Source organism: Poromitra crassiceps (genome assembly GCF_964638095.1).
Source record: "Poromitra crassiceps genome assembly, chromosome: 12".
NCBI lineage: Eukaryota > Metazoa > Chordata > Actinopteri > Beryciformes > Melamphaidae > Poromitra > Poromitra crassiceps.
Genome location: NC_139632.1, coordinates 533,731 through 547,500, shown reverse-complemented (window position 1 = coordinate 547,500; position 13,770 = coordinate 533,731). Strand labels below are relative to the sequence as shown.

Sequence of the window (13,770 nt, the reverse complement as noted above, 5' to 3'; positions counted from 1 at the left end):
CGTTCTTTTTTTTATAAGACTTCACACACACACACACACACACACACACACACACACACACACACACACACACACACACACACACACACACACACACACACACACACACACACACACACACAGCAACAGGTAACACTCGTGGGACCGATGGCAGCCAGGTGCGCCCGGTAAGACGCTGTCCTCCCGGGCCAGAGAAGAGGGAGGGACCGAGAGAGCCACGACTCCGTGCCCCCCCCCCCTCCCCCCAACACACACACACACACACACGCGCGCGCGCATGCCAAGGCTCCGTGACTCAATTCACCGCCGGAGACCTCTGCAACATGAGCGTGAGAAAGTCGCTGAGGCGGAGAGGGTTTCAAACCCTACACCCTGCCTGCTCCACATCAATACATTTGTTTTGGAACTCTGTCAGTGCCATTGTGACGGTCAGGTGTGCAGTCCAACAATGAGACATGTTACTGATGTGTTTGACTGAGGGTGCAGGGGATATTTAGGATTATAGCTACTATAGCCCGTTTGCATGTAGAGACAAGCGTTCCCTCTTCGTGCCAAAAACCAAGTTTGCGCAATTACGCACAATACACGTCTGTGGTTTCCTTAAAGTCTTGTATATGCCAATTACTCATATTCATCTTGGTAAACTCATAAACTAGTTTCAAAATAGAATGGTAAGTTGTTTTAGGCTTACAAACCAATAGAAAATCCAGGGTGTAGGCTAATATCAAACTGGTGTTGGTAATAGGCCTACTCTATGAGCAGGATGGTCTGGTGAATGAAAGGCTTTACCGCATAAACGAATACTTTCCTGCAAATGTAATATATTGATGGTGGTTTATGATACCGCCTGGAGCTCATATTTTATGATCACCGCTCATATTGTCAAGAATGCAGCTGTGAACAAAACCTAAACCCGTTTCTGTGGCTCTCGGGTGCAGTTGAGTACCCGCGGAGCATTTCACAAGCTCCGCATCGCCTATCAAATTGACGATCTTGCGGGCAGCCGCGGGCGACGCCCCGCGGATCCAGGCGGCAAGCCGGCGAGAGGAGCGCCTTCCCCCGGTCGTATGCGCGCCACGTGTCGTGGTCTCTGCAGCAGCAGCTGGAGGTGTGCGAGGCGAGCTCAGCGGAGAGGCACAGTGCGTCAGGGGCACCGATCAGTGCTGGGCTCATTACTCATAAAACAAATAAAATAACCGATCACTTCCCCCCAGGGAGTCATCCGTTACACGTCTCGTTACTTTTCAATGACAAAAATCGTGGAGTTGCCTTCAAAAAACAAGATTTGAGTTTCCTCTCCGTGTTGATCATAGGCTATTCATGTTCTTCTGATCATGTATTTCTATGAAATAGGCTACTTCCACTCAGAGAAAGTAACACTTTTTCTTAAATTTTTCGTGTATGAGGATAAGGGAAACAAATCAGTGGATGACATCATGACAGTAATTATAGGTTTTGGATTATTCTATTCAGTCTGATATTTTTATTGGGGTGATAGGGTACTAAAAGCAATGCATTACTATTTTTTTTATTCAGGAGGCGAAAAGTAGTTAGTGGCAAGTTAACGACGTTACTGCAACGCGTTATTATTGACAGACTTTTACTTGGCTGACCGGGAGTAAATAAGAAGCGTGGAAGTTAATACTCTCCCTTTATCCAAGACCTAAACCTGTCCGGAATCATTACAAACACAAAAATAGGCTACTATAATTGTGGTAAATATATTCTAAAGCTCAATTTAACATGAACTTCTCTGTTTATCATTAATTATGACCATAATCGCTTAGCCTAATCTGCACAGTTTCGGGGTGTTGTAACAGACAGCGCGTTTGGAGATGCTGCTGCTGCTGCTTCACGTCAATAAATTTATACGACGCAATTACATGTTTTTTACTGCTCATGCGTCTCCAACTGCGATAAAGATAAGGGATGAAGTTATGAAGCCCTGAACAGTGCGCACAGGCGGGCGGCCACAGGCGAGGCGAGGCGGGGAGAGAGAGAGAGGCTGCCTGCCTGACGGTCTGTGTGTGAGCGCTCCCTCCCCGGCGCACAAATCTCTCTCTCTGCTCTGGCTCACATTCCGATAAGGAGCGCGATCCAGCTCTCTCTGTGGGCGTGGTTTTCCCAGGCTTTTAAAACAGCAGCTGCTATTTACCTTCCCCTCTAATGTAAACCACCACCACCCACCCCCTCCCCTCCCCTCCCCTCCCCACCCAGGCTCCTGGCCCGGCGGCCCCCCGGCAGCCCGGCAGCCAAACCTCCAACCACCGCGCTCATAAAACATCCTGGCACGTGCTCCACATTCACAACACCGACAGATGTCAAAATGCCAAATTTACCATAATAAGTTTATAGTAGGAAGTATGGCTATGCAGAGGTAAATAACACGGAGAGGGGGTGTGTGCATCTGGTGTCATTTCCTCCCTCTGTGAGGGGAAATTATATAGGCTACCATTATGCTAATCTGCACTAGTTGAAATACTTTAGGAATATTAGTGTTCTTTTTAATGGTTTAGGCCTGTCTGCACACGAGTGTAAAATTTAGTAAATAAAACAAACTGCATAACTCGTATATCCTTATAGCCTATAGCACATTATTAAACTGTGAAATGCAGGATATAGTCTGGCAACTGTGGTTTTAAAAGGACAATATAGGCCAGTGTCTGAGGATGTTTTGAGGCTATAGCCTACATATGAGTTAGAAGGTAACTTTGTTTGTGACAGAGATGAAGTGCGTAATCAGCTCAAGCCTGAATGAAAGTTCACTTGAGTGTTATTTTAGATTCAGCTGATTGCCAGATTTTTTTTAACCTGCGGATCAAACATGCCAAGATGTAGGCTATTATTATTATTATTATTATTATTATTATTATTATTATGTTATTATCATTATTGTTTTAGTAGTAGCCTAGTACATTTGTGTTTGTGTCATGTCATTATTGTGTTATTTCCATGCTGCCAGGCTGCATGTTGCTCTAAACGTGCAGACGGCAGCAGTCTGTCTCTCTGGCCGTGCTGGGCTGCGCAGTGGCCGGTGTGGTCAGCGCAGTGCGCGTCGGGCGGAGGCTCCAGTGTTAATATGTAAACGGATGATGATTGAAGATTGAAGGCAGTTCAGTTTCCCTGGCTGTGCCCTGAACCCGGGCCGTGTGCCATTGGCCGCCAGCTCCAACGGCCAAACAACCAATGGGAGGGCGCCGACCACGAGCCGTCCCCCCCTCGGGCCGCGTGTCCCTCTTGCTGATTGGCTGAAAGTTACTGTGGGAAAGAAAGTTTGGGAAGTTTCACACGAGCCGTTCGCGTGCAGTCTGAGATATAAATAAGAGCCACACGCGGGGGAGCCGACACACAGACTCTGCATCCGCTCCTGACCGCTTGCTGGCTGCCGCCCGCCAAGCCTGCTGCACTCACACGGATCTAACTTGATATCTCAGGATATTTTTTTTTACTGGCACTTTTTTTTTGAGTGTCACAAGCAGAAAGAAGCAGTGTGTTCCTCACCCTTTTCCCTGCACCACTGGATCGTAATTTCTCGTCGTTTTGTTGGATATTTCAACTCCGACAAGAAAATGCCTGCCGATATGATGGAAAAAACCTCCTCCTCCCCGGTGGCTGCAACGCCGGCAAACATGAGCACAACCCCCGATAAACCCAAGACAGCCTCCGAGCACAGAAAGGTTGGTATAAATACTACAGCATAAAGCTCTCTCTCTCTCTCTCTCTCTCTCATGTTATGTCAACATTACGCACGAGCTCCTCGCTCCAAACCGGGGGACTTTTACGCACAAAGCAAGAGCGAGAATTGTAACGTTTTGTCATTTATTTCATTTTCTTCAGTCGTCCAAGCCGATTATGGAAAAGAGGAGACGAGCCAGAATCAACGAGAGCTTGGGGCAACTGAAAACACTCATCTTGGATGCGCTCAAGAAAGATGTGAGTAGCCTAACTCTCAAGCGCTGTTGTCATTATAAAAAAAATCAACATCCGAACAGCTCCAAAATGATGGTCGTGGGAGAAAGCAGGCTATAATCCTTAACCGTGTGGTTTGTCCCTCCTCAGAGCTCCAGACACTCTAAACTGGAAAAGGCGGACATCCTGGAGATGACTGTGAAGCATCTCCGGAACCTCCAGAGGGCTCAGATGACTGGTAAGCGCACCTTCCCCGGGATGATTATTCCCAGATATCTGCGGTTTAGATCATGTCAGGGGCTCTGCTCTATTACAAACCTGGCGCACATCCAAGCTGCTATATAGCATCGTCTTTAATTCTTATAGGCTACAAAATAAGGCATTATATAATTGCAGTTGCATTTGGATATGTTTTGACTAACCATCATTTTCCATTTTCTCTGCAGCTGCGCTGAACACCGACCCGACCGTGCTGGGGAAATACCGTGCCGGTTTCAGCGAGTGCATGAACGAGGTCACCCGGTTCCTGTCCACCTGCGAAGGGGTTAACACCGAGGTCAGGACGCGGCTCCTCGGCCACTTGGCCAACTGCATGACCCAGATCAACGCCATGAACTACCCCAGCAGCCAGCACGGGCACCATGCGCAGCTGCCCTCTGCAGGCGGCCCCCCTCACCCATCCTTCGGCCAGTCCATGGTGCAGCTCCCCGGCTCCTCCCCGCAGGTCCTGCCGATGAAAGGGGGCTCCACCTCCCCGACCAGTTTAGCATCAGACGCCACCAAAGTGTACGGTGGTTTCCAGATTGTGCCTGCCACAGACGGACAGTTTGCGTTCCTCATACCCAACGCTGCGTTTGCGCCCAACGGCCCCGTTATCCCCGTCTACGCCAACAGCGTCAGCACGCCGGTCTCCTTGCCGGCGGCAGTTTCCCCTGGAGCCCCCTCAGGAAACTCGGACTCAGTGTGGCGACCCTGGTGAAAGGCGGAGGTTTGGGGAAGGACCTATGAAAGACTTAAAAAAAGAAAGAAAAACGACACTTATAGTTCTCTCTTTGTTCAATGTTACAAAAAGTTGAATTGGATCTTGTTTTTGCGTTAAATGGAAAGAAATGCACTATATTTGTACAGCCAATTAAGGGAGTAAAGTTCATATTGAAATGAGATTTGTATTGTGGAAGTCTGTTCACTGCATTTTTATAAATATTTGAGGTGTCTTTTTTTCTACTGTGTGATGCCAAAGATATGTTCAATGCTCTTATGCTGTTCTTCGTTTTGGAAGACAAATAAATTTGTAAAGATATTAAAATACATGCGCTTGTTCATTTGTCTCATATTTTCCATCAAGTAATGTCACTGCGTAAATATTGCAGATGTTATTAGCATGCGTAAAGCAAACTGTTTAGATTAATTCCACAACAAAACTTTGCTAAACTAGTTAATTGCATGTAAGAAAGTTGGCAAGTTTAGCCTAGTTAGATCGTTGTCTCATGGAAATAAAATGTTAATAAAATGTTAATATTCTGTCAACTGTTGAGATGGCATATAACACATAGCCTAATCAACAAGTGTTTATTATCAAGTTATCCGTTAAATAGCCTATATAGATGCAAACAATGAGACAGAGAAAAGAGTAAATTAAAATAAAATGTCCAGTCGTGCTAATACTAAAAGCTACTTTTATCATCAAACAGCTTCGATATAAGAAGAATGAATTAATATTGTATAACGCTGATGTGTTGGAATGGAGGCTGTCCCGTGATCCGTGGGGTTTCTATCAGGAGTCATGCGTGCAGCGTCCTGTTGAAGTGTCCTTGAGCAAGACACTGAACCGTCAACCTGCTTCTTCACTGTAGGCACTGTGTGGGAGAGAGTGTCAGGTCAATGAGAAAGTGTCATTCAAAGCTATTCAGGCAGCAGACTTGCAGCCTGGCTTCGCAGAGCGCAACGCCATTGTAATGAATCATCAGACAGACAGACAGCAGGGCTGGACTGTCCTTTGAAGCGCATTCTCAGCCTGATAGCCCAGGTTCACCTTTCACTGCAGGCCAGGACGCCTTTCAGAGGTCACGTACGCCATCTAGCAACGCGGGGGCGCATTGCAGCTTGATTATTACTATTATTGTTTGGATCAATGAATAGAGCCGTCGGCTGCACTGGAGGTGATGTTGCTTGTTGTGCGAAAACTTGAGTAGCAAGCATAATCCAAGAATGGGTTGAAATATTTTTATTTCTTTATTTATGTATTTATTTATGTATTTATGTATTTATGTATTTATGTATTTATGTATTTATGTATTTATTTATTTAGTTATTTAGTTATTTATTTAGTTATGTAGTTATTTATTTATTTATGTTTTTTGTTTTTTTACAAGGGCAACACTTTAATTTACAACGGGCTTTTTCTAGTGTATTTATTTACCTGTGGGCTCAAAATCTCATATAGGCCTAACAACACCATTCACCAAATTGCTGAATTAAAACGGTGTTGTGTTCCAGGTAGGCTATGTTATGGATTAGGGAGAAGATTGTCAATACATTCTGTTAATATAATGTCTACTTACAACACTTTTCTAGAGACCATTTCACTGGAATTCTGTTATGGGAAACAATTTGAACCCTAGTATATTTCCTGTTAGTAACAGTTATTGTATTAGCAAACACTGCAACAGGAAACAAGCTCGGGTACATTTAGAATGTTTATGTTGTCAGATTGAAATGGTCAGGTTGTCCACATGGTTAATATAGTGGGATATGGTGATTGTAAAGGGAAGCATTCTGTTGGAGAGGTGTGAGGTGGAAGCTGTGAGTCAATGAGTTGGTCAGACCAGTCATGACCTGGTGATGATGTCATAAGATCAGCCTCAATCTGGCAGATAGAACCTGCTCTGCAGTGAACTTAAACTTAAAGAGCATGGTGCAGGTTCCACACCACTTTGCATTAATATGTGGGACTTTTATGGAGCAATTAGGATTCTCTTTTTGGTTTTTTATTTTCCCCACACACACATAGCTGCATCTAGACTGGTTTTTGTGAAGCATCTGGCACGCGCCCATAAAAACCCGCAAATCTAGCAATAACGCATATGATGATTTGAATACATTATTACCTCCATTACCTCCGTACGCCCAGCGTCTGTCCCGGTCTGTCTGTCCGTCAAGAGCCGGACCTCCTCTCACCACCTCTCTGCGGCTAAAACTGGTCTCCTCAGGAGCTCCAGTGAGCGCCACAACGCGTTAGTCTCAGACGATAAAGTTCTCCACCTGAGCCCATTCTGCAGCCGGGTTACACCAGCTGAGATGGTCGCTCCGCTGTGCGCTCTCATGGCTCTCCAAAATTATATTTCCACATAGGCGTTATTTTGATGAACCGATTGCATATTGGGGGTCAACTAGATTTACTACTTAGTTATCGTACGTCTGGTGTTTGGGAAAGTTTTCTGCTGTACACATTGACTGTACATTATTATTATTACAGTAAGTACAGTAGCCCAAGTGTCGTCACAGGTGTTATCTGCACAGATGGCTTTTTTTTTCTTTTTACATGTGCATTGCATTATAATGCCACCTTCTTCTCCATATTTCTGCCCTGGGGGTATGTTTTAATTTAGTTGTAGTTTTTTGTGGTATTTTCATAAGAATCTTGAGTCCCAACTGTAAAAAAATAAATAAAAATAAACCTGCACCACACTCTTTAAGGCCCATTTCCACCACTGGTATTGGCGCGACTCTACACGGCTCGACTTGCGTTTTTGTAGCTTTCCACCGGTCAAAAACCGGGACAACCCAGGTTGAGTCATACTTGTCTAGTACCACCTCTGTCGAGGTTCCAGGGCTGTGGACCCGGTAGCATACGCGGTGACGTGAAAACACTGCAGACGACTGATTGGTCAGGCAGAATCGTACACTGTGTCTCTGGATACCAGTTTAGTGGCGCTGCCCTTCTCTTGTGTAATGTTATTTCCCAAACTCTCCTTTTACTTCCATCAGTCTTTTGTGTTGCTGCCTTCATCTCTGGTGACATAAAATCGATCTCCTTGCTCAGCCTTAACATGACGGTTGTTCTCAATTGTTTTGAGAGAGAAAAGGTTTTCCTGGCGACTGGTTGGGCAGTTTGAAAGTTCTGTGTATGGATTTAATTTTAACGTTACAAACGGAGGGCAGTGTTCACACCACCAGTTCACACCAGTCGTCACACCAGTTGCTGTGATGACCAGTTGTGGGCGGAGGGCAGATTGAGCAGGAGCCATACTATGCAGACCCATGTGGTGGAAATGAGCCATGAATGGGGCGGCCGTGAATAGAGCGCCGTAGGAATGAGTCCAGAAGTAGCATGGAAGGCGCGGAAGTCCCGGACTTCCTGGATCCTACAGGGAAAAATCAATGCGGTTTCAGAATGGGGATTTAACTGAAATGCATCAAATCAGGTCTGTGGTCAACAAACATGTATGAAACTGCGGCCTTTGTGTTCAGCACGATCTGCACAAACGTGAATCACATTTATGACTTTTGAAATGTTTTCTAAAAATCGGGTTTAAAAAAAACGCATTTAGGTTTAAAAAATAAGTGGTCCTCGTTTGTGAAGATGATCGTGCTGAACACAAAGACCGCAGTTTCATCAACCTTTGTTAACCACAGACCTGATTTTATGCATTTAAGTGAAATGCCCATTCTAAAACCCCATTGACTTTTCCCCGTAGGATCCAGGAAGTCCAGGACTTCAACGTGATGGAGACCCTCAGAGTGATCAGTGGTGATCATCCACCACTGGTGGTGGTGTGTGTGCGTGTGTGTGTGTGTGTGGGGGGGGGGGGGGTTGACAGCAGAGGGACATGTTAAACACCTTGCCACCGAGCCATGTGGGAGCTCTCTGCCCTGCCCAGGTGTGTGTGCCCCCTCCAGCTATCCAAGTGTGGCCGTTCTTTGAAGGGGGGGTGAGGTGTGTGTGTGTGTGTGTGTGTGTGTGTGTGTGGAGGGGTGGGGGGGTGCAGGTGTTTGCAATTATCAATCTGCTAAGAGGCACAAAGTGTGGATAAGTGCCATCATTTTGAATTTCCATCACACCTTTTTACGGGGGGCCATGCATCCCCCCTCCCCCCGGCTGATCGAAGCCATGTGTTTGTGTGCATGCATAAGTCTTGTGTGTGTGTGTGTGTGTGTGTGTGTGTGTGTGTGTGTGTGTGTGTGTGCACGTGCACGTGCACGTGTGTGTGTGTGTGTGTGTGCGTGTGTGTGTGCACATGTGTGTGTGTGTGTGTGTGTGTGTTCGTGGAGGGTGCAGGGTGAGAACATGCCTGGCCAAAGGGCACAACGAGTGAGGTAGCAGAGGAAGGAGGGGAGAGGGAGTTAAGTGGGGTGGTGGAGCGAGCCGGGGGGGGGGTTCAAGGAAAGGCCTACCACACGGGATAACAGTCGGCCTCCTGTGAGCCATAGCCTCCCCACCCAAACACACACACACACACACACATGCTTACAAAATGTTCCCACAGCATTCCGGCTGGGCTCGGACCAGCGTTGCTTCCTGCCCTGAGCCCCCGGGCCACAGCTGGACGCGGGGCGTCTGGGAGGCACGTGGTGCGACCCGGACGACACCCAGCTGCTGACCCCCCCCCCCCCCCCCCCCCCCTCCTCCCCATCCCTCTCTTCCTCCCTCTCCACCCACCATCATCATCAGCGGTCTTTCCCCCCCTGGAAAACAGCTTTACGAGCCTCTCCAATTACCCAGCGCAGTGGCCGCGCTGCCGGAGTGACCGCACACATGTCACAACACGACCGGGGGGTTAGCCGCCATGCGTGTCCATTAACTTTTCCCACACTCCGCGCGCATGCAGGGAGGAGGGGGGGAAAGACCCTCTCTGCTTCCTCCTTGGCTCCCTAAGTGCTACCATATGGTCCAATCTCTCTCTCTCTCTCTCTCTCTCTCCCTCTCTCTCTCTCTCTCTCTCTCTCCCTCTCTCTCTCTCTCTCTCTCTCTCCCTCTCCCTCTCTCTCTCTCTCTCTCTCTCTCTCCCTCTCTCTCCCTCTCTCTCTCTCTCTCTCCCTCTCTCTCTCTCTCTCTCTCTCCCTCCCTCTCCCTCTCTCTCTCTCCCTCTCTCTCGGCCATCACTGGGGCTGTCTTTGATTGCAGCCCAGACAAGCGAGAGCTTTATGATTTAAGCCCAGGGCTTGCTGTACCAAGCCCTGGACTCATTCTGAAGCCAACCCCCCCCCCCCCCCTCCTGCAGTTGCAGGGGAAGGCTGTTTTCTGGCAGGAAATGAATCGCTCCCAGATGAGCGCAGGAACCTGAGAGGTCGTGAGAAAGAGGCCAACCCCCCCTCCACAGGCAGGCCCGGCCTGCTGCCAGCCGCCGGCCAGGGGAATGTGCCGGGAGAGAGGCTCTCTGACACACGCCTTACAGCCTCCACCCTCCACCACACCACACACACTGCACCACACTGCACCACAACACAACACACTGCACCACAACACAACACACCGCACACTGCACCACAGCACAACACAACACACTGCACCACAACACACCGCACACTGCACCACAACACACCACACTATACACCACACCACAACACAACACACCACACTATACACCACACTGCACACTGCACCACAACACAACACACTGCACACTGCACCACAACACAACACATCACACAGCGCACCACACTGCACACTGCACCACAACACAACACAACACAACACAACACAACACAACACAACACAACACACCACAACACACCACACAGCGCACCACACTGCACACTGCACCACAACACACCACAACACACCACAACACAACACAACACAACACAACACACAGTGCACCACACTGCACCACAACACAACACACCACACAGCGCACCACACTGCACACTGCACCACAACACACCACAACACAACACAACACAACACACAGCGCACCACACTGCACACTGCACCACAACACACCACAACACACCACAACACAACACAACACAACACAACACACAGCGCACCACACTGCACACTGCACCACAACACACCACACCACAACACAACACAACACAACACAACACAACACACAGTGCACCACACTGCACCACAACACAACACACCGCACCACAACACACCACACTATACACCACACCACAACACACCACACTATACACTGCACCACAACACACCACAACACACCGCACCATACCACAACACACCACACTATACATCACACTGCACACTGCACCACAACACAACACACCGCACCACAACACAACACAACACAATACACCGCACCACAACACAACACAACACACCGCACCGCACCACACTTCACCACAACACAACACACTATACACTGCACGACAACACACCACATCACATCACATCACACCACACCTCACCGCCTGCCTGACTGAGTGCCTGACTGAGTGCCTGACTGACTGCCTGACTGACCGCCTGACTGAGTGCCTGACTGACTGCCTGCCTGACTGACTGCCTGCCTGACTGCCTGCCTGACTGAGTGCCTGACTGAGTGCCTGACTGACTGCCTGCCTGACTGCCTGACTGACTGAGTGCCTGACTGCCTGCCTGACTGAGTGCCTGACTGAGTGCCTGACTGCCTGCCTGACTGCCTGCCTGACTGCCTGACTGAGTGCCTGACTGCCTCCCTGACTGAGTGCCTGACTGAGTGCCTGACTGCCTGCCTCACCGAGTGCCTGACTGAGTGCCTGACTGACTGCCTGCCTGACTGAGTGCCTGCCCGGGCGCTGGGCCTGCAGACAGAAGAGGGGAAACACAGGGGAGGGAGAGTGCGAGAGTGTTGGATCTGTGTGGGTGGAAGTGGATCAGTGTGTGTTTAGTGTGAGTCCTGACACAAACACACTGACTGCACAGTGTCATTCAGCTTTACATTATTACTCCTACATAAACATGGTAGCTTGCATGTGTCAGTGTTGCAATCAAGTCGCTATATCTCAAGTCTGAGTCGAGTCTCCAGTCCCCTGTGCTCGAGTCCCCTGTGCTCCAGTCCCCTGTGCTCGAGTCCCCTGTGTTCCAGTCCCCTGTGCTGGAGTCCCCTGTGCTGGAGTCCCCTGTGCTGGAGTCCCCTGTGTTCCAGTCCCCTGTGCTCGAGTCCCCTGTGCTCCAGTCCCCTGTGTTCCAGTCCCCTGTGCTCCAGTCCCCTGTGTTCCAGTCCCCTGTGCTTGAGTCCCCTGTGCTCGAGTCCCCTGTGTTCCAGTCCCCTGTGCTCCAGTCCCCTGTGCTCCAGTCCCCTGTGCTCGAGTCCCCTGTGCTTGAGTCCCCTGTGTTCCAGTCCCCTGTGCTTGAGTCCCCTGTGTTCCAGTCCCCTGTGCTCCAGTCCCCTGTGTTCCAGTCCCCTGTGTTCCAGTCCCCTGTGCTTGAGTCCCCTGTGTTCCAGTCCCCTGTGCTCCAGTCTCCTGTGCTCCAGTCCCCTGTGCTCGAGTCCCCTGTGCTCCAGTCCCCTGTGCTCCAGTCCCCTGTGCTCCAGTCCCCTGTGCTCCTGTCTCCTGTGCTCCAGTCCCCTGTGCTCCAGTCCCCTGTGCTTGAGTCCAAGTTCAAGTCTGAGTCACCAAAGAAGAGTCTGAGAGTTGACTCCCCATTACCTGAGTCCCAGTCCGGAGTTACTGAACATGAGTGTGAATTTGCATGCAGGTGGAACACACCTGCCTGGCCTTGCACACAATTTAATAATGTCACAGTATTAATATAATGTAGCTATTAATATCTGATATCAAATTATTAGGGCCTATTACAAAAAAATCTACAAAAGACAAACAGTATTTATCAATTAACAAGTCCAAGTCTCCGTCTCCAACTTCCCAGTCTGAATGCATGAATGTTCGAGTCCAAGTCGAGGGCACAAGTCCTGAGAATGAGTTGACTCGACTCAATTCCAACACTGGCATGTGCACGTACATGCTTACATACACATGGCACCCCCTCACAGGCCATGTGCACGTACATGCTTACATACACATGGCACCCCCTCACAGGCCATGTGCACGTACATGCTTACATACACATGGCACCCCCTCACAGGCCATGTGCACGTACATGCTTACATACACATGGCACCCCCTCACAGGCCATGTGCACGTACATGCTTACATACACATGGCACCCCCTCACAGGCCATGTGCACGTACATGCTTACATACACATGGCACCCCCTCACAGGCCATGTGCACGTACATGCTTACATACACATGGCACCCCCTCACAGGCCATGTGCACGTACATGCTTACATACACATGGCACCCCCTCACAGGCCATGTGAACGTACATGCTTACATACACATGGCACCCCCTCACAGGCCATGTGCACGTACATGCTTACATACACATGGCACCCCCTCACAGGCCATGTGGACATACATGCTTACATACACATGGCACCCCCTCACAGGCCACGTGCACATACATGCTTACATACACATGGCACCCCCTCACAGGCCATGTGCACATACTGTACATGCTTACATACACATGGTACCCCCTCACAGGCCATATGCACACACATACATGCTTACATACACATGGCACCCCCTCACAGGCCATGTGCACGTACATGCTTACATACACATGGCACCCCCTCACAGGCCATGTGCACGTACATGCTTACATACACATGGCACCCCCTCACAGGCCATGTGCACGTACATGCTTACATACACATGGCACCCCCTCACAGGCCATGTGCACGTACATGCTTACATACACATGGCACCCCCTCACAGGCCATGTGCACGTACATGCTTACATACACATGGCACCCCCTCACAGGCCATGTGCACATACATGCTTACATACACATGGCACCCCCTCACAGGCCATGTGCACGTACATGCTTACATACACATGGCACCCC

The 13,770-nt window shown here is 49.2% G+C and overlaps 1 protein-coding gene across 1 annotated transcript; it reads left to right on the top strand.

Moving 5' to 3' along the window:
* Positions 1-3,449: 3,449 nt before the first annotated feature.
* her6 (hairy-related 6) lies at positions 3,450-5,142 on the top strand. Its single transcript, XM_083648426.1, has 4 exons — positions 3,450-3,677; positions 3,838-3,933; positions 4,060-4,147; positions 4,356-5,142. Exons 1-4 carry the CDS (start codon positions 3,570-3,572, stop codon positions 4,886-4,888), a joined length of 825 nt encoding a protein of 274 aa, XP_083504552.1. The 5' UTR covers positions 3,450-3,569; the 3' UTR covers positions 4,889-5,142.
* The last annotated feature ends 8,628 nt before the right edge of the window (positions 5,143-13,770 follow it).